The following is a 20,153-nucleotide window of genomic DNA, read 5'->3' as shown; positions in this document are numbered from 1 at the left end:
AAGAGATAAATTAAATTAGGATTTAACGATGGAAGTGTTTACCAATAAATGAGATCTTATAACCCATTTAAGGGCTATTAGGGTTTGGTAAGACCTATAACCCGTGAAAATTATTCTTTGATGATTAAGAGGTTATTTCACAAATAAATGAGATGTTATAATCCGTTTAAGGGTTATCCGGGTTTGGTAAGACCCATGACCCACAAAGGTATTGTTAGATTATGAAAGAGTTTCACAAATAAATGAGATGTTATAACTCATTTAAAGACTATCCGGGTTTGGTATAACCCATACCCGCGAATTCGGGTCAAATGCATGAGAAGCCTCCATTTAAAAATTAAGCAATCTGGTGGCTCTAAAGAATGTGAGAAGCAACCGGAGAGTGACACGTAGGATTTCATGGTAGGCATTTATATAGATAGTTAGATATATATATATATATATATATATATATATATATATATATATATATATATATATATATATATATATATATGTATGTATTTGAAGATGATATCAATCGAGTTCAATATCTTGATTTAGGTTTAAATGATTTTGAGCAATATGATAAAGCTAAAACAACTAATACTAACACATGATGAGCAAAAGGGTAAAAAATAAAACCAAGGAAAACAGTCAAAAATCAAAAAAGAAAAAAAAAACAGTTGTATACATGACTAGATCTCATCCCAACGGTAAAACTGGTTCCAAACCAAATTCAGTTCTTCGTAACCCGATTTCAAACCAGTTCGATCTCAAAAAAATGTGGAACCGGTCTCAAGCCGACAGGTGGGGTTAAAACCAAAGATGTTCCTATAGAAACCGATTTTACAATCTTGTCAGCTCTGGGTTTAAAACTGGGTCTAATTTCGTAACCATGTTTTTGTACACCTCTAAACAGTAGCATACTTCATAGGTCAGTATTGTGAACATGGTCCACTTTTGGGCTTTCACTGAAATTCTTTTATGGTAAAATATTATATTGAACTTCAAGTTTTTTCTTCTTTTAAAAAAAAAAAAAAAAGAAATGATAAATTAGTTTTGTTCTTATCGATAATTTTAATTTAATCAGTGTTACTTTGGTATACCAAGAGCATTCCCGTCCCATCCCCTATAATTATGTGAGTGAGATTGGTAAATTATAGGGTGGAATTTTGAATGATTGTGAGTGTAAATTATAAGGTGAAAAGAGAAATGTAGTGATTTTTTTGTAAATTTGAGGAAATATTTGGGGAACTTTGTTTGCCCATATTTATTTTTTAATATTTGTTAGATTGGTTGTGAGTAGAGGAGAGAGAAAACTGTAATAACAAAGGTATAAAATATATTATTTAATTGAACATGAGAGAGAAATGTAGTGTTTTTTACTGTAATTATAGAGATGGGGATGATGGATGGGATGTGAATGCTCTAAGTGGATATACTCAAAATCAAAGTTTTTTTCAAAAGAGTGTTAGTAGAAAAAGTATTTACCAAAATGATGCTTATTGAAAAATATTTACCTAAATAGTGTTATAGAAAGAATTTTGTATTTCTCACTCCAAATATTATTGGGTAAAACTAACATAAAATTAAGATATCTCTTTTCTTTTTATTTTAAAGAAAAATAAAATTAACCTAAATCTAAAATAATTTTTATACTCCTCTTCCTAAATAAATCCTAAAAGGCTACAACAGTATACACACTGTACATATATAAATGCGCTCAATTTACCTTTCAAATTTTATACACGGTATAAATTAAAATTCAATTTTAATGTGTTTAGCAATTCTTATTCAATTAATATAACTGAAGTTAGTTATTTGTTTTATTTTATTTTATTTTCATTTTATCTTATCGTTTTCAATTCTAACACTTTCATTATTAAGATTGAAAATCACATGAAACTAGAGGTGGGTGAAAGAACCGATTAACTGATCCAACTCAAAAATCAAACCGAAGTCAAACCGGTTTAAATTAAATCATTGAATATGACATCATTTTTTTTTCAAAATGCTCAGTGAATGCAGCTAAAATATTAAGTAACCATCTAAAGAATTATATCTCAAATCAACAGAAGAAATAATTTGTGAACTTGAGAAAAATAGGGGCACTGAAGAAACACTAACCGGACCTCGGGCAGATTACGGGTAACCTGGGGGTTAGATAGATGTTTCCCACGAGGGGTTAGACCCAGAAAAGATGGTTCTTCTGATAACCTGCAAAACAGACACCGTGAGCTTGTCACTGAGAAGGGGGGGTTCCTCCTTGTGACCACCCTCCGGCGTGAGAATCAGACTAGATTGCTCTTTAAATATAAATGTATATTAAGAGATTGCTAGAGCAGATATCAGGTATAATATGATAAGATATGTTAAGATATGATCATACCATTTGTGGTATTTATAGCCGAAGGTAGGTTTCCAAGGAGGTGTGGCCGGCTGCAATAGTGTTCCTGTTCCACCAACAGTGGCCTACGCACGTGCCCTGCTGGTAGTTGGTGGGTAGGCAGCGGCTGATAGTGACCAGGCCTGCTGTGTACTATTCCTTTTCCACCAACTGCCGGCTATGCACGTGGTATGACAGGAGTTGGTGAGTAGGCAGCGGCTAATAGTGACATACAGTACAGGAGCATGCTGCTCGCCATACTGTTGTCAATAAGCTGTCGTATCTTTAGTCAGATCTTTTGCCCATACCTCGTCAGGTACAGTACAGAAGATCTTCCCGTATCGTACGGACTGGCTTATTTGGGCGGGAGTATTCCCCCTCCCGCCCTTGTGCGGGATTGTTCCCGGCTTTGCTCATTCCTTCAGGTGACACTGAGTGATTGAGAGCTAAGTGCCTTGTGCGTGTAGCCTTGCTGCGCGGGTGGCCTTCCTTGATGGCTTGTATCCGAAGCTGCGGGAACAGGCGGAGTCCTTCACCATTGGGAGGAATTTCCTGCGGGAACAGCTTGCGTACTGCGCGTAAGGACGTCACGTCTCTGAGCATGGTGGGTCCTGCGGATCCAGTTGGTTTCTGCGCAGACGTCCCTCTTCAAGGTGAGTCTTGCGGGTCCAACTGGGCTCTGCTGGGACCTACCTCTCAAGTCCCCCCAGTCCAATGTTCTTCTCATGAGTGTTTAATAAAGTGAGGTGAACTTTTGGACTTAAGCAAAGGGTTTTGAAAAGGGTTTTTTAAGGTTTTCCATGGGGATTCTTCCCGCGGAAGTCCTTGTCACTTGCAGAAATTCCCGAGTTTCCTGCTTGATCTTTGGGTATGATGCGGGTAGGTCTGTAACCTCCTCGCAAGTCAGGAGCGTTGAGTCCCACTTGTGTGGATTCTCCATGAGGTTTTGGTAGTTTTGAACATAGTGATCAATTATGTTAAAACCACCAATTCCATCCTGGAGCTTCAAACAACGTAGTTCTCGACGTTCCCGCTATGCGGGGATGTTATTTCCGTTTCCGCAAGCATTGCCCAGAAGATCCTTCTTGGTTTCAATTCCCTGCGGAGCGCTAGGTATGTGAAGGGTTTTGCCTTAACACTGTACCCGCGCTCGTCTTACGGTTACTTTACTTCCAAGGTATTCCTGGCGTCAATTCCCTGCGGGTGCTAGGTATGTGAAGGGTTTTGCCTTAACACTGTACCCGCACCCGTCTTATAGTTACTTGGTTGCCGATGTATTCTTGGCTTCAATTCCCTGCGGGTGCTAGGTATGTGAAGGGTTTTGCCTTAATACTGTACCCGCATCCGTCTTACGGTTACTTGGTTGCCAAGTTATTCTTGGCTTCAATTCCCTGCGGGTGCTAGGTATGTGAAGGGTTTTGCCTTAACACTGTATCCGCATCCGTCTTACGGTTACTTGGTTGCCAAGTTATTCTTGGCTTCAATTCCCTGCGGGTGCTAGGTATGTGAAGGGTTTTGCCTTAACACTGTACCCGCATCCGTCTTACGGTTACTTGGTTGCCAAGTTATTCTTGGCTTCAATTCCCTGCGGGTGCTAGGTATGTGAAGGGTTTTGCCTTAACACTGTACCCGCATCCGTCTTACGGTTACTTGGTTGCCAAGTTATTCTTGGCTTCAATTCTCTGCGGGTGCTAGGTATGTGAAGGGTTTTGCCTTAACACTGTACCCGCATCCGTCTTACGGTTACTTGGTTGCCAAGGTAAGGGGTATTTTCCGGCTTACTTTTGAATCTTTTTGAATTTTGAAATTCGAAGAGTTGGTGAAAGGATAAGAACAGTCCAAACCTCTGAAACGTCGTGCGACGGTTTCTTCTGACTGTGTCAGGACGTGCAGGAAGTTATGGTGACGTGACAGTACATGGTCATTCCAGACGCTTTTTCAGGCGCGTGGGCACTATTTTTCGGGCGCGTGGCCGCGAAATTAATGGTACGCGTCCTGTCAACTGCTGTTGCCAGCTTGCTTTTTGCCACGTGTCATAGTTTCATTGCACCTTTGATTTCTCTCTCTTCCGCATTAAATTCATCGCATTAATTGCGATTAGTATATAAAGGGGGAGAGGGTTCTTTGTAATCCACACTTTCACTCTTCATCTTCAAAACGATTTCCGGCGAATACTCATCTTTTCAGTCGAGCATTCCCTTGAAATCGTTTTCTTCTTTCTGCAAGATGTCTTCACGTGATCTCGAGTCTGCAGCCGATGACAAGAGTACTGCTGGCGAGTGCCAGTGTGCTCTGCCTGTCGATCTGTATCAGTACATCGTCAGGAAGTTCATGCTCGAGTCTCTCGAGCCTGAGTTTCCTGAACCCCATCAGACGGTGTATGATGCCCCCAGAGGCAAGATCGGGGTTTATGCTGAATTCTTTGTCTATGGGAATCTTAGGTTCCCATTGACAAAGTTTGTTTACCGTGTCCTTGAGAGGCACGGTGTGCACCTGACCGAGGTGCATCCGATGGCGATTGCCAAGGTTCGCCACTTCGAGTGGGTGTGCCGGATTCTGGGCATTGAGCCCTATGTCGACCGCCTGATGACCTTCTACTCCTGGAGGTGCATCCAGGGGTGGTACACGTTGATAACCCGGATTAAGGGTTTGAAGATTTGCGCAACCGAGCGCAGTCTTCGCTCGTGGAAGCGGGATTTCTTCTACATTTCCGCTCGCGCCATCCCCCTAGCCATGAAATTCAAGAATGGGCAAGCACTTCCCAGCCTTCGCGTCTCCAACTACCAGGAGGCGGAATGGTTTGCGAAGATATCCCGAGTCCAATCTCCGGTTTACCGGTTTGCGTAGTCCGGGATGGTGATGCTGGGGATGAGCCGGGTGTGGAAGGCTGCGGATGCGCAAAAGATCCCAATCGTCCTCGAATACGGTTCGAACTCTGTTCCTTACGGTATGCTTTTTATTTCTTTACGCTTTTCTTTGTAGATAGAAAAGGTTGACACTTGTATATTTTCTTGTAGGTTGTGCATCGGGTCTTCTCAGAGACGTCTTATGATGATGCTATGAGCGCAGCCCTCAACGCTTCTCACGAGGATGAGGAAAAGGCCGGCTTCCTGCTTGGTCTAGGGTTCGTTGAGAAAGGCATCCCGCCTTCCAACTTCCCTTTGTACAATGTTGATACTGAAGCTGTTTACGACCAAGCAGTGAATCAGTACGCCGCCTTCCCGCATCCGGTGGTGGAGAAGGTGAATCAAGTTGCTGCTGCTGATGATGGGTTAGCTATCCTTAAAGCTTTCCTTAAACTGCCACGATCTACTGATGGTGCTGGTCCAAGTGGAAGTGGCCCTGAAGCCTGATCCTGAAGATCCCTTCCCACTGCTAGGATAGATTTAGCTTGTATAGATTTATTTTCTTGTAGGCGGGTAGTTACCCGGCCATTCTTGTAATGAATCATTGTGAAATATAAATCTTTTTGCGGGTAAGACCGCTACTTTCACTGGATTCCTTGCTTTATAAACGTTATATGACTTGCATACTTTAGTTTAAATTAGCAATTTTCCAAGTGTAGAATAAGTTAACCTTTGAACGTGGTAGATAATAGGTTGAAGTTTTGCTTCCTCTTTCGTGATTGTGCGGGTAGGACCGTCACTTGCACTTAGTAGGATGGCTAAACTTTACCTACATCTGACCTGCGTGGAGGTTTTCCTCATCTTTTTTTTGAAATTTATAAGTGTTTAGGATAAGTTAACCTTTGAACGTGGTAGATAATAGGTTTAAGTTTTGCTTCCTCTTTCGTGATTGTGCGGGTAGGACCGTCACTTGCACTTAGTAGGATGGCTAAACTTTAACCTATATCTGACCTGCGTGTAGGTTTTCCTCATCCTTTTGTTAGAAATTCTGTTTTGAATTAACCGTTCGACGCGCGGTTGTCAATAGGTTAGTGTTCAGTTTCATGATTCATGCGGATAGACCGGCACTTTCATTTAGTAGGATGACTGAACTTTTCCCCTTCAACTGACCTGCGTGAAGGTTTGCCGTTTTTTGGGTTTATGCGGGTTTTGCCGCCTTCCCCACGCAACGACTTTCCACGTAATTAAGCGGTGAAAACCGGCATATCCGTGTTGAATAAATTAACCGTTCGACGCGCGGTTGTTAATAGGTTAGTGTTCAGTTTCCTCTATCATGATTCATGCGGATAGACCGGCACTTTCATTTAATGGGATGACTGAACTTTTCCCCTTCAACTGACCTGCGTGAAGGTTTGCCGTTTTTTGGGTTTATGCGGGTTTTGCCGCCTTCCCCACGCAACGACTTTCCACGTATTTATGCGGTGAAAACCGGCATATCCGTGTTGAATAAATTAACCGTTCGACGCGCGGTTGTTAATAGGTTAGTGTTCAGTTTCCTCTATCATGATTCATGCGGATAGACCGGCACTTTCATTTAGTAGGATGACTGAACTTTTCCCCTTCAACTGACCTGCGTGAAGGTTTGTCGTTTTTTGGGTTTATGCGGGTTTTGCCGTCTTCCCCATGCAACGACTCACTTATGTATGCGGTGAAAACCGGCATCAGTGTTGATAGTTCATAAAGTATAAATGTAAAATCATCAGCGTCGATGTTCTAAGGAGAATCATTTCCATTAGAAGTGGCTCTTGGCCTTTTCTTTACAAATTTGGAATTGATCTACATGCAAACTGTGTAATTGAGCTCCCTTCCATGTTGTTGGGATGGGAGTGCCATCGAGCCGATACGCACCTGGTTCGGGATCTCGTTCTTTACGCAGCATGTAGTCTCCACATTGAAGCTGGAATTTTATTCGTGTTTTCCCCAGCTGGGGTTCTACACGCATCAGCCTGCTCAGCGTTCATTGCGCCACGAGGTGCGCGAGCGTCCCATCTCTGACAAATGCTTCGACCATGTCCTTCACGTCTGTGCATTCTTCAGTGTTATGGTCTTTTGTCCTGTGAAAGTCACAGTATTTGCTCCGATCAGCATTGGGACGATGTCGGATCATTGGAGGCTTTGGCCATGGGAGTTCCTCAGTGGCGAATATCTCGGTGACGCTTTTGGTGAGCGGCGTCCATCTGGAGTTCTGGTTCGACTGTACGTTACCCCTTCCGCCTAACCGATGTTGCAAGCCGGATGAGGTGTCAAAGTTTACCCTTGACTGCCAAATGCCTAGCTTCCGCTTTTTGTTTAATCGGGCGGTAAGGACGTTGTCTTCTCTTGTTTTCTGGGTGTAGAGGTTTGTGCTCTGTGGGAGATCTCTACCCAGTTGCTTCTCCGTTTCCGTAAAGCGTTTAGCTGCTGTCATGATGGCATCCCATGTGGATGGCATGCCATCTTTACCCGTTAGGGTGCGGATGAGCTCTGGGTCGTTCGCGCCCTGAATAAAAGCAGCGCGAACAAGATCTTCGCTAATGTTACCCAGACTTAGCTTCTTCGAGTTGAAGCGAGTGATGAAGTCTAGCAAAGATTCATCTTTTTCTCGAATGCACTTGAGGATTGTCCATTGCTCCTCGGTATACTTTCGTTGTTGGCTGAAGTGTTGGCTAAACTTCTGTTGGAAGTCAGCCCAGTCGTAGATGTGGTTGACCGGTAGACGATCGAACCACGCTCTAGCTGGCCCAACAAGCGTCATTTGGAACATGTAACACCACGTGGGTTCCGTCCAATTGCTGACGGTTGCCCCCGCTATGAATCTGTTCAAATGATCGTCTGGATCAGATATACCATCATAAGTGCCGATGTTGGACATCTGTTTGGCACTTTTTGGGGCGATTGCTTCTGCAATGTCCCTTGCAAATTTGGACGTTCCCGCATTTGCCACAGTTGGTCTGAATGTTTTGGAGAAGTCATTGGACTTCCACCTGTGTTTTTTGGTTTGAAGGCTTTTCCAAAATGCCTTCTCGGTTGGGAGTCCGTTTCCTTACGCTTCCCTTTTGCCCTATGGCGAGGGTTCGCGTCGGTGTCGGATTCCTCCGAGTCATCGTCCAAGTATTCTTCGAATTCGTCAGCCTGTTGGACGGAACGCAAGCGTTCGTCCAACTCAGCTTGGAATTCCCTCTGACGTGCCTCCGCCCATGCCTTAACTTCATTGAGTGTTTGGCGGGGGAGTCTTGTTCGTTTCTCTAACTGGGTATCGGTGAATCCCAGTGAGCGATTATTTACTGCACTTGCCCCAGCTTGGGTAGCTGGGGTAGTGTTCGTAAAATTTACTTCACTTGCCCCGGCTTGGGTAACCGGGGTAGTGTTTGTAAAAACTGTGTAGCCGGTATTCCCCCCAGTAGCTGGGGTTGTGGTTACCGGAGTTTCTTTAACCATCTTTCCAGAAGTTTGAAAAAACTGAAAAGAAATGAAGTTCTAGCTTTTATGCACGGATGGCGCCAATGAAGAAACACTAACCGGACCCCGGGCAGATTACGGGTAACCTGGGGGTTAGATAGATGTTTCCCACGAGGGGTTAGACCCAGAAAAGATGGTTCTTCTGATAACCTGCAAAACAGACACCGTGAGCTTGTCACTGAGAAGGGGGGGTTCCTCCTTGTGACCACCCTCCGGCGTGAGAATCAGACTAGATTGCTCTTTAAATATAAATGTATATTAAGAGATTGCTAGAGCAGATATCATGTATAATATGATAAGATATGTTAAGATATGATCATACCATTTGTGGTATTTATAGCCGAAGGTAGGTTTCCAAGGAGGTGTGGCCGGCTGCAATAGTGTTCCTGTTCCACCAACAGTGGCCTACGCACGTGCCCTGCTGGTAGTTGGTGGGTAGGCAGCGGCTGATAGTGACCAGGCCTGCTGTGTACTATTCCTTTTCCACCAACTGCCGGCTATGCACGTGGTATGACAGGAGTTGGTGAGTAGGCAGCGGCTAATAGTGACATACAGTACAGGAGCATGCTGCTCGCCATACTGTTGTCAATAAGCTGTCGTATCTTTAGTCAGATCTTTTGCCCATACCTCGTCAGGTACAGTACAGAAGATCTTCCCGTATCGTACGGACTGGCTTATTTGGGCGGGAGTATTCCCCCTCCCGCCCTTGTGCGGGATTGTTCCCGGCTTTGCTCATTCCTTCAGGTGACACTGAGTGATTGAGAGCTAAGTGCCTTGTGCGTGTAGCCTTGCTGCGCGGGTGGCCTTCCCTGATGGCTTGTATCCGAAGCTGCGGGAACAGGCGGAGTCCTTCACCATTGGGAGGCATTTCCTGCGGGAACAGCTTGCGTACTGCGCGTAAGGACGTCACGTCTCTGAGCATGGTGGGTCCTGCGGATCCAGTTGGTTTCTGCGCAGACGTCCCTCTTCAAGGTGAGTCTTGCGGGTCCAACTGGGCTCTGCTGGGACCTACCTCTTCAGGCACCCCACGAGACAGATTGTTCGAATGAAATGAAAAGATAAATTACTTAAATTTAGAACTAATGTGTGATTGGAAAATTAGATAGATAAGTCGACTGTAGTTAATTATATACGCTATTCTAGGGTTTCTTTAAAATTAATAGTATGAATTAAACTAAATATATAAAAAAGGTTATGTATTTTGAATATAAGTTAATATTATTTTAAAATTATAACAACAGAGACATGTTATGGTCCTATCTTACTTTTACCCAAATAAGATTTAGAGTGAGAAATAAAAAATACTTTAAATAACACTATTTTGGTAAATATTATTTCGTGAACACCATTTTGATAATATTTTTCTCACCAACATTAGTTTGGGAAAAAAAAAACTCCTCAAAATCAAATGACAAAATATAATAAATATCGATATAAGTTCGGATGTATGAAATACACTTATATAACTCTATTTTGATTTGATTTCTAACATCATGGAACCTTAAGGATTCTAAGAGGCGAGACCCCTAGACTATGTGAGTTTCCAAGGGGTGCCACTATTGGTTTCCAAGGAGCAATGCCTCTTAAGGGAATCTAATTTATTTCTCTTGTTAATTACACACCAGAAGTTACTTTGATAGGCATAGTTGGTAAAATTTACTTGAAAATGAACTAATTTAGCACCAACTGATTATCAATACCTTTCAATTTTGATTTTTTTTTCAAAGGCAACTGTGTTTAACTAAAAGAGACACTCACACCTTTTAGTTTTTGTAAACCAAGTTACGTGCGACTAGCACTTAGAGAAATAAAAGAAAGTTTATGAATTTGCAAGTGAGCAATCTTGGATACTAGCCCAATGAGGGTAATAAAGAATATGCGACGAAAATTAAATTGTAGCGCCAAGTATCAAACCTAGAACCTATAGGTCCTTGAAAACGTTTCTTTTACCATTTAGATATAGTTATTAAGTACCCCATTTAGATATATTATACGAGCTAACAAGGGAGCTAACAAAGTAAGCTAAGGTTAGCTTGAGAGCTCAGCTTGGCTATTTACAACTGAGCCGGTTATAATTGAGCTTCAAATCATGAGCTTCTAACTTTCCTAATTACATAAGATGCTTATTTATAATAATTATATAAGATATACATAGATTAATTGTGATATTAAAATGAGTGAAGTGTCAATCTGAAAAAGAATAGAAGAAATATATAGTTGGCTATTTAGTACACCTAACCCTATATTAAATTAAGACTAAGATAAAGAATCGCTTAATGACAAGAAGATACGTCTTTTATCTCAACATGCCTCATAAATATTCTCGCCACTTACATTAACGATATAAACAAGATTAAGGTACCAAGCGATCAAACTTTGAGTTTTACTCGACGTGCCTAATGCTACCAAAACAAAACAAAACAAACAAAGAACTAAAAATAAAACATCCACAACAATGCTACATAGACATCTCCACAAAGAATCAAAATCTACAAAACAACATACATAAGAACAAAACCCCTTAAACAATAAACAAACCGAAACAACTATGTTAGTTATTTCTGTGGTCAGCAAAATCATAGATTGATCAATCTGATTACGTCAAAGTTCGATCAGAAGCTTCCATTGTGGTGTTTAGCTGTTTATTGCTTATTATCGGTCCGTCTTGACTTATGCAACTACGCTTTCTTCGTGTTATTATTCGACTTCTTTCATTTATGTAACATCCCTTTAACATTGGGAACCAAATACCAACATATAGAAGTACATATTATCGCCAAAGATCGTCCAGAAAACATCAATGGCACCAAGATCAGGATCACAAGCAAAGCAAAATAATAACATGACTTCCTCCATTCCCCAATCTTTCTTTTGCATTGATCGGATCTAGTCTTTTTCGTAGGATCATTAACCACTGGTGTCGTGTTATCTTCTTTGGCTACGTTACCATCATTATTCTGTTTAATAGTAGAAAGCTTCATTAAATGATCCACTTCTGGAGTATGCAACAAACTTGTGTTATGGTCTATTCTGTTATCTAGTAACTTGATCACAATAGGTTCGATTTTATTGGAGCTTGATCTGTAAATGAACTTAACCATGGAGACATCTTCACATCCCTTTTGTGCCAAAATCTTGTGTCTTTTCTGGTCAAGATCAGCCACAAGTGCCTCAAACTTGTCGAGCCCGCAATCTGAGTACGGGTTTGTGGCTTTTTTATGGCTTCGGCTACCGAAAATGTGTCGTCTTCTTGTTGGTTTTCTTGGAGATGTGGAAAAACAAATGAAGGCCATGTTTTTTTGTTCTTGCAAACTGTATGGATGTGTGTGTATGTGTGTGTGTTGGAGTTTTTAATATGTGGGGAATGTGTGGTTCTTTTACAAATATGAGAATCAGAGTGGTTAGGAAGAAATTTAAAGTATATGGATGATGTTTTGTCTAAAGAGTAAATCCAACTGTGAGAATAGTCAAACATGGAAGTTTGACTATTAGGATTGAAGGGGAAGCTTTGGTGAATCTTCAATACTGAAAAACATAAAATGGAATTTTACATGGCTGATATTTAACTTACGATGCTTATATGGATCAGATTGTTTGCCGGGTATCAAGAAGACACATGCGTGAAGGCTAGAGGTAGTAGACTTGCGGACGTTGATGTAAATATGTGGACACACAAAGTTCATTTGAACAAGATAAAAGAGGAAACAGTAAAACTAAACTATAATGCATTAGAATGTTATTTTCTTTGTATTTTAAGATAAGGATATTAAAATAAGTTATTAGTAGCTCTTTCTCAAGGAAAATTCTTGTGATAAAGCCTCTCTCTTCTATTTTCGAGGTTGATGGTTTAAATTAACAAGATGCATGCATAGACGTATATTAAAAAATAGATTATGAGCTTTATCAATGGTTGTACTCTTGGTTGTAAATGACAGTCTAATGACATTCTTTATAGGAGATTGTGGATTCGAGACTCTATAGAGTATTTTGTTTAAGGTTGTGCTAGGGGTTTGATGTAGATGTCGTGCTCTAATCAAAAACAAGTATTTATGTAGCTTAAATACATATAACTAGTATGGGTAAGTAAGGTCATCTCCACAGGGAATCAGTGGAAAGTGCAAGTAAAGTTCATTATTATTAAATATTATTCTAGGCAGATAGTCGATGTCAAGCAGTTTATAAAGATGATTATAAGAAAACACGGTTACTTGGAAAAGTTTGTAAACAATAATGAGAAAACGATTCACTTCAGGTTCAGGTAATGTGATGACCGACTAATCACAGATTCATAAGATTAATTGCGCAGTAATTACTAAACCTAACAGTTGGGTTGTGAGGATAAACGATACCCTAACCGAATTGTTGACACAACCCGGTTTACCCAATTACCAGTTTAAAATATAAAAATCAGTTATAAGCAATGACTAACGATTATTGGTTCAATGACATAAGAGCTAACCCTACATGTGATGAACACAACCAGAAAAGTGCTGCAAAGTTTGACAATCAAAATCATAAACTGTTTAAACAATCAATTCGTAATGTAAAACAAGATTAAAAACAATCAATCAAGTTCATACTCATTCAAAACATAGAATTTGATCAAAGTTAGTTTACACCAAACCCTAGCCTAACGTGAATACAATGGTTTTAGCCTGACATCGGCATCACGAAGGATTCGCTTATCTGATGAGAGGATGAAATCATGCGATGAACGAATGAACCGGAGGCTTCGGGATGATGAAAAATCGTCCTAGGGCTTGGTTGAAGGAATCAAGGATATCTCGAATGGGGGCTGAAAACTCAATATAATAGAGTTAGGTTTAATTTTCCCGTTCTGGAGGACTTTAGAGCGTCTCTAAAGTCCAGGGGGCGAGACTTTAGCGCGTCTCTAAAGTCTACTGTCCTGATGTGAGTCTTTAGAGTATCTCTAAACTACCTTAGCGCCGCGCTAAGGGTGTCTGACATAATTTTCTTCATTTATTTGCATCGGAAAGCTTGCCAATCATTATGAGTCTTCTACATCTTCGTTCCAAGCCCGTAACTCATCCCGATAAGTGTCCTTAACGTCAAGTATCCTGAAACACATAAACACGCTTGAAGTACCAAAGTTCACATAATATTTAAACTAAGAGTAAACAAATAATATAATAATATACACGACTTTTGCCCGACCATCAGGGTTCCCCAACTGTAGGTTACCTCTTGAGTGAGTAAGCCAGGTTTGTTACGATTTGTTTATCGGACGAAAGACTGATATATTTGACAGGGTGATCCCGGGTGTTCGGGTCTTAGCTGTTAGAAAAAGAATATATTTAATTTAAAAGATATATATTGGAATATTTATAATTCAAACATGGCCGGCTCAATGATTTTGGTGGCCTAAAGCGAGTGAAAAATCGGAGGTTCTTCTCTAAGAAATTTAGAGTTATACTTTCCAAAAAACTTTTAGCTAACATAGCGGGAAGGTGGCAGGTTTAGAAACACGTCGTCTTAAACTCCTAACGTAGCAGTGATGACGAATTAGTGTGGGGACAATGAGCGAATTCTAATTTCCGAGGGGGGGGGGGGGAGGGATGTGACTGTGACATGTTTGAAATTTCTCTCTAAGAGCATTCTCATCCAACCCTCTATTTTATGTGAGTGGTGTTTTATAATTTAGAGAGTGATTTAAGGTGTTGTGGGTGGATATTTTTATAATTTAAAAAACGCAGTGATTTTTCTGTTTATTTGAAAAACTACTGTTCACCCCATATAATTTTTTAATATATTTTGAAAGGGTTGTGAGTGAAGGAAAGAAAAATGGTAATGATAATGCGTAAAAAAGTATTATTTAATTAGTGTAATTTTGGACTTAGGATAGAGAGTTAGGTGTTGTTTGTGTTTTCAGGGGTAAAATATCTGCAATCTGCGAACCACATCTGCAGGCATTTGCAACAGAAGAGGTGGACCAAACCTCTGCAATCTGAAAGAAGAAAACCATTTGTTTTATAACGTCTGCAAGCTGCTAACAATTGCACTAATAACAATTGAACTATTATGCAAACTAATCAATTTCTACAAACATTCGAATAAGTTTCTACAAACAACTTAATTTCATCATTTAGATCTCATCATATATATATATATGTGTGTGTGTGTGTGTGTGTGTGTGGCATTCGTAAATTTCGGGTTTCGTTTGTATTCGTTTTTGTACTCATGTATCATGTAAACCGATCCATTTTGTAAACCAAAGCTTATGATATAATCAAAATGATGGATTTTATGTTACAATATTGTTTTACACTTGTTGGGTCTTGAAAACATCCTTTTTGGTCCTTAAAACTCCTTAAAAATAACTTAAACCAAACTTTGGGGACTATTATTGTCATTTACCAAAAACTTGTTTGGCAATTTCAACCATCACATGCATATTTACCCTATTTGTATGAACCATACTCTTACCATTATAATAGGCAAAGCTCCATACACCACTTTGGTTGTTCATCTTCTCCAAAATCTCTCTCAAATCTAAGTATTCATCTTCAACATTTTGCTATTTTGACTACTTAAGGTCAAACTATAAGCTAACCTTGTTCTAACTAATTCTTATTACTTGAATATGGTGGTACAACATATATATAATACACACTCCTTGTTACCTTTGGTAGTTACTTCTCCGACTCCGGTTGGTTAAGTTTCGGACCTCGTAAGGCAAGGCTTCATGGAGGACTTCGTGTTATTGATATATATACACACACATAATTTGTTTGCACATACTAACCATGACTAACTTCTCCTCTTTTTAGTTTTTTTTTGTCATATTTATGAAGTTCCATGGTGGGGGTTTGTAGAGACTAACCTCGGTTTAACCGTAAATAGTCCAAACCGTGAACCGAACTTTTTCTTACTAGTTTTTGTTTAAATAGTTGTTTAAACATGTTTAATGTTAGATTCGAGTTTCAAAAAAATCATTTTTACAAGTTCTTTGATATTAAGCATGTGGAATCCAACTATGAACTCGTTGAGAGATGGAAACCGAACCAAACTGAAAATTTTGCTTAAAAGTCTTGTTGTTAACTTTTTAGTTGTAAAATTTAAATATTTTTCATTTATAAATTATTATACAAGATCTATGATATTTGAGCATGTGGAAACCATCAAGGAACATATTGTGAGATGGAAAACGATCCAATCCGATTTTTACTTGCTTAAGACACATAAATGTGTTTTTAGCTATCAAGACTTGTATATTTCTCTAAAAATAGTTTACAAAATGATTTCAATTATTTTCTTAAGTACTTGGAAATGTTGGATCCAACTTGATCTCATAACATAGTTTGGACCGACAAAACCGAACACTCACTTAACCTACGTTGTTAGTTCTAAAACAATTGATCTATGTAACATCCTAAAATATCCTAATATTAAATAAAGAAAGTTGTGTTAAGTTGTCGGGTGTTAAATTATTAATTAGTAGTAAATAAAGAAGAGTCATGGACTTGGATTAATTAAGATGGATTAAAAGGGTAACGGGCCTTAGGTCCATGTGTAACAACTCGGGTTTTCGAACTTATACTTTTACCCGACTCGATTCAATGTTCGGGTTATTTTTATTAAATAAATATATTTGGCGTTTATTCGAGCAAAATTGATTATTTTATTAATATATAATTATTTATAATCAAATCTTTATTGTTTTTACACTTTTACCCCAAATCATATAGTTTCAATTTCTTTGTGTCCATCTTCAAACATCAGGGATTAAATTGTAACTATGATATAACCCATTTTTCCTGACTGGATATCCTAAAACCCAAACCCGACCCATATTAGTTTTCTTGTACCCGAATTCAATAACTGTTAACTTGGACCATAATTTTCGATACAAACTTAGAAATTGAATCTTTTAGATTCTTATTTGTGCAATAACGAGTCCACCAACGTTCGTAATCAGGAAACTAAGATCAATTAGATACCGATTTCTTATTATACCTAAACCACCTAACTCGTTTATTGATATACCATTTAACGATCGATATAATTCAATTAAACTTGGCTGTATCTTCCTCCAACCAGCGCCTACATTAACCCCTTGGTTAATTAGGTTTTAATTACCTGTTTGTACTCGTTTATGATCCTCATTCTGGTCGGCACTAAAACGAATGTGTAACCCCTTGAATCTACGTTGTTAAAGGTAATTAAATACACATCACTTCTCGTTTTGATGTTGATTTCAAAAACCCTAATGTTAACTGAACAATCAAGGCTCGGATTGATCGATTAATCTTATTAGGGTTTGTTTATGAATTCTGTACAGGCCGCACATTTTATAAAATTGGATTCTTATCTATTTAGCGCTCATAGCTGGTAGTCCAGTTGGTTAATATTTTAGTTACAGAGTGGCAGGTCGTGGGTTCGAGTCCCTGCCACCCCGTAATATATTTTTCTTGGTATATTTTGCTCTTAAAAGTATAATAAATTAATTTATTAAGAACCGATTATAGAACTTATGTATTCTCGCACCTTTTGTCCGTACGTATATGCACACATATATGTACGTGTATATATATATAATATCATAAACTAATATTTTTAGTTTAATATATATACAAAAGGCAACTTTATATATATACTTTAACAAACTTATAGATTTTTAAGATGTATTTAATTTATATGATATTTTTATATATTATATTAAATATTATAACATACGTTTAAACGGATTAATAAACTAATAATACTTTTAAAGATGCTTTGAATTATATAATATCTTTATATATAATAAAATATTATATTAATTATGATTAAAAATGATATAGTATTAACTTAATAATAATTATAATTATCGAGCTTTCTTAATCGATCTAGCTCATTAACTTAGCATATCCGCCGCATTCTATTTTCCTTATTAGGCCTTATCGTCAACGCGCGTGATCCGATTTCGTCATTGTTATTGTTATCTATTCACTCTAGTTCGTCCATTGAGGTGAGTACCATATTCCCCTATTTTACTTGTTTTTCACGTTTTAGGGACATATACGTAAATAATATTTCTTATATATACTTATACTAAAAAACTGCAACTTTGTCTTATGTGTTAACAACTTATACCTTACTTGTTTATGTGCTTATTTGCTTGTATGCTTTCGCATTCGGAGAGGTCCAACATGATCATACGCCAGTCGTTAGCCTTGTGCTTCTCGACATCTCAGTTATACTTGCTCATTTGGTTATTTTGTTATTCTCATATGACTTGTTGCAGCTACATATTTTTGTTATATATACTATATGTACAACTAAACTGGTGTGTTGCTCACTCAACATGTGTTGTTAACAAAATTCTATTTTATACGCATATGCTGGTTATCGCTTGAATTAGTTGCAAGACTTTGTGAAGATTTAGTGAAGAATTATGTTAGAAAAGATAAAATCAAGAATTAAATTTTTGTTTATTGTTTGTTTAATGAGTTGTATTTTGTATTTGATTTATTTGGAAATTGAATAAAATTAATAGATATTGTCATATAAATATTGCATGATAGTACCTTGAGAGCTATGACAATCAGTTCGCGCCCCGGCATTTCCGCCGTAGGTTGGGGTGTGACACCATGGGCTTTAAGGGATATAAATACCCCTTAAACCACCATAAAACCCTAATCCTCATTTCTTTCCATATTTGCCTACACACTCAAAAACACACACATACAACCTTATATGTATACGGCCGAGAGAGGAAAGGGGAGAGCGAGATCGAGCGTACGTTATTCTTGATAGATTCTTCAATACACGAGATAAATACAAGATCTAAAGCTCATAGCTAAGCCAACAAACCCGAAAAAGGTATGTTTTGATCCTAAAGTTTACGTTTTTATAAACGTTTAGCCTTGAAACTTAGAACTAGAATAGATCGGGTATAAACGAAACGTAAAGTTGTAAACTTGATGCTAAAACGAAACTAATGAACCCATAAACCTATGCGGCTCGATTAAAAGAAAACCCTAAGATCTAGTTTGGAACGTTTTAGCTTAAAGGTCCAACCTTTATGCGTTTTCGGGCCGAATCTTATTCAAAAATGACCATGGGAATGTTCACGAGATTGGTTAATACCACATCGAGGGGTTACACGTTAAAACGGAGATGATTATAGGAGTTTTGGATGAGCCGTAGCTGTTGCTGGGCAACTTCGCCTGCAGCTAACTCCGCTGGACACAAGTTCGCCTATGGTTAACTTCGATGGACACAAGTTCGCCTATGTTTAACTTCACTGGACACAAGTTCGCTTATGGTTAACTTCGCTGCTATAAGTTCGCTGGTGATAAGTTCGCCACTGATAAGTTCACTTAAGTTAAGTTTGCTTATGTTAAGTTCGCTTAAAATGCTAAGTAAAAGTAATCCAGTACTAGACCACGAATCGGGCTAACGAATGAGCAGCTTAACCCCAGCCAGGGGCTCTGCCCCTTGGACCCCGCTAGGGGCTGCCGCCCCTAGAACCCCGCTGCCAGGGGCGCTGCCCCCGGACCCCCTTTCGTTGTGGGTTACACAAAGATAGAAATACGATATAAGTAGTAATAGTTAATTGATACATGTAATTATTATACAGTTAGCCGTGCACAGCTAAAGAAAGGGATTACTATTAACGGTGAGCGCAACCGCATTCAGGTGAGTTTCTAGCCCCATTTCCTTGTTATGTTTTCGGGGCTTTGTGCATACTCGATGTGATAGTTAATACACTTACCTTAAATGGTAAGTGTATGCCATGCATGATTTATATGTTATTTATGTATGTATGTTTTGGGATGTGAATGAAAGCTTGTCGGTACGTGAACGATCTTCGGATATTGCACATATCGACAGGAGAGGTAACATGTAGTATGCCAAGTATGAAATATGTATGTATGAAAGTATGTGATGGATATATAATATGAAGGGTAAGTATGGTTAGAAAGGGGACCGACCCTAATAATGTCGGTGAATGTAGGGAACCGACCCTAATAATGTCCGCGAATGTAGGGAACCGACCCTAATAATATCAGCGAATGTAGGGAACCAACCCTAATAATATCGGCGAATGTAGGGAACCGACCCTAATAATATCGGCGAAGGTTATAGGGCGGAAGGCTCTTCAAAATGTATGTGTATGAATGAAAGTATGTATGTTATTATGAAAGAAAGAATGAAAGTACGTGAGTATTTAAGTATGTAAGATAATAGGAAGGTATGTACCTTCGGGTGCATAGGTAAATATGTGAATGTATTGTACGTTGCCTGATTAACTAGAACTCACTCAGCGTAGCTGACTTTTAGTATGCACGCAGGCTAATCGACTGAGACAACTGGCTTGAGGGAGACACATGGCAATACTGAAGAGGCCGACATCTGAAGATTTGTCGTGATGTTTTGATACTATGTCTTATGTTATGTTTGTAAAAGACGAGTTACGGATGTTTGTAATGGATGGT

General features: G+C 39.0%; 1 protein-coding gene across 1 annotated transcript; it reads right to left on the bottom strand.

Moving 5' to 3' along the window:
• Positions 1–11,423: 11,423 nt before the first annotated feature.
• LOC143580301 (uncharacterized) lies at positions 11,424–12,005 on the bottom strand. The gene has a single exon (XM_077063374.1). It carries the CDS (start codon positions 12,003–12,005, stop codon positions 11,424–11,426), a length of 582 nt encoding a protein of 193 aa, XP_076919489.1.
• Between the last annotated feature and the right edge of the window lie 8,148 nt (positions 12,006–20,153).

The sequence above is a fragment of the Bidens hawaiensis genome, unplaced genomic scaffold, assembly GCF_021521415.1.
Source record: "Bidens hawaiensis isolate Kalapana, Puna unplaced genomic scaffold, B.hawaiensis_p1.1 tig00030313_1, whole genome shotgun sequence".
NCBI lineage: Eukaryota > Viridiplantae > Streptophyta > Magnoliopsida > Asterales > Asteraceae > Bidens > Bidens hawaiensis.
Note: the sequence above shows the minus strand (reverse complement) of the source record. Positions and strands in the feature narration are given on the sequence as shown.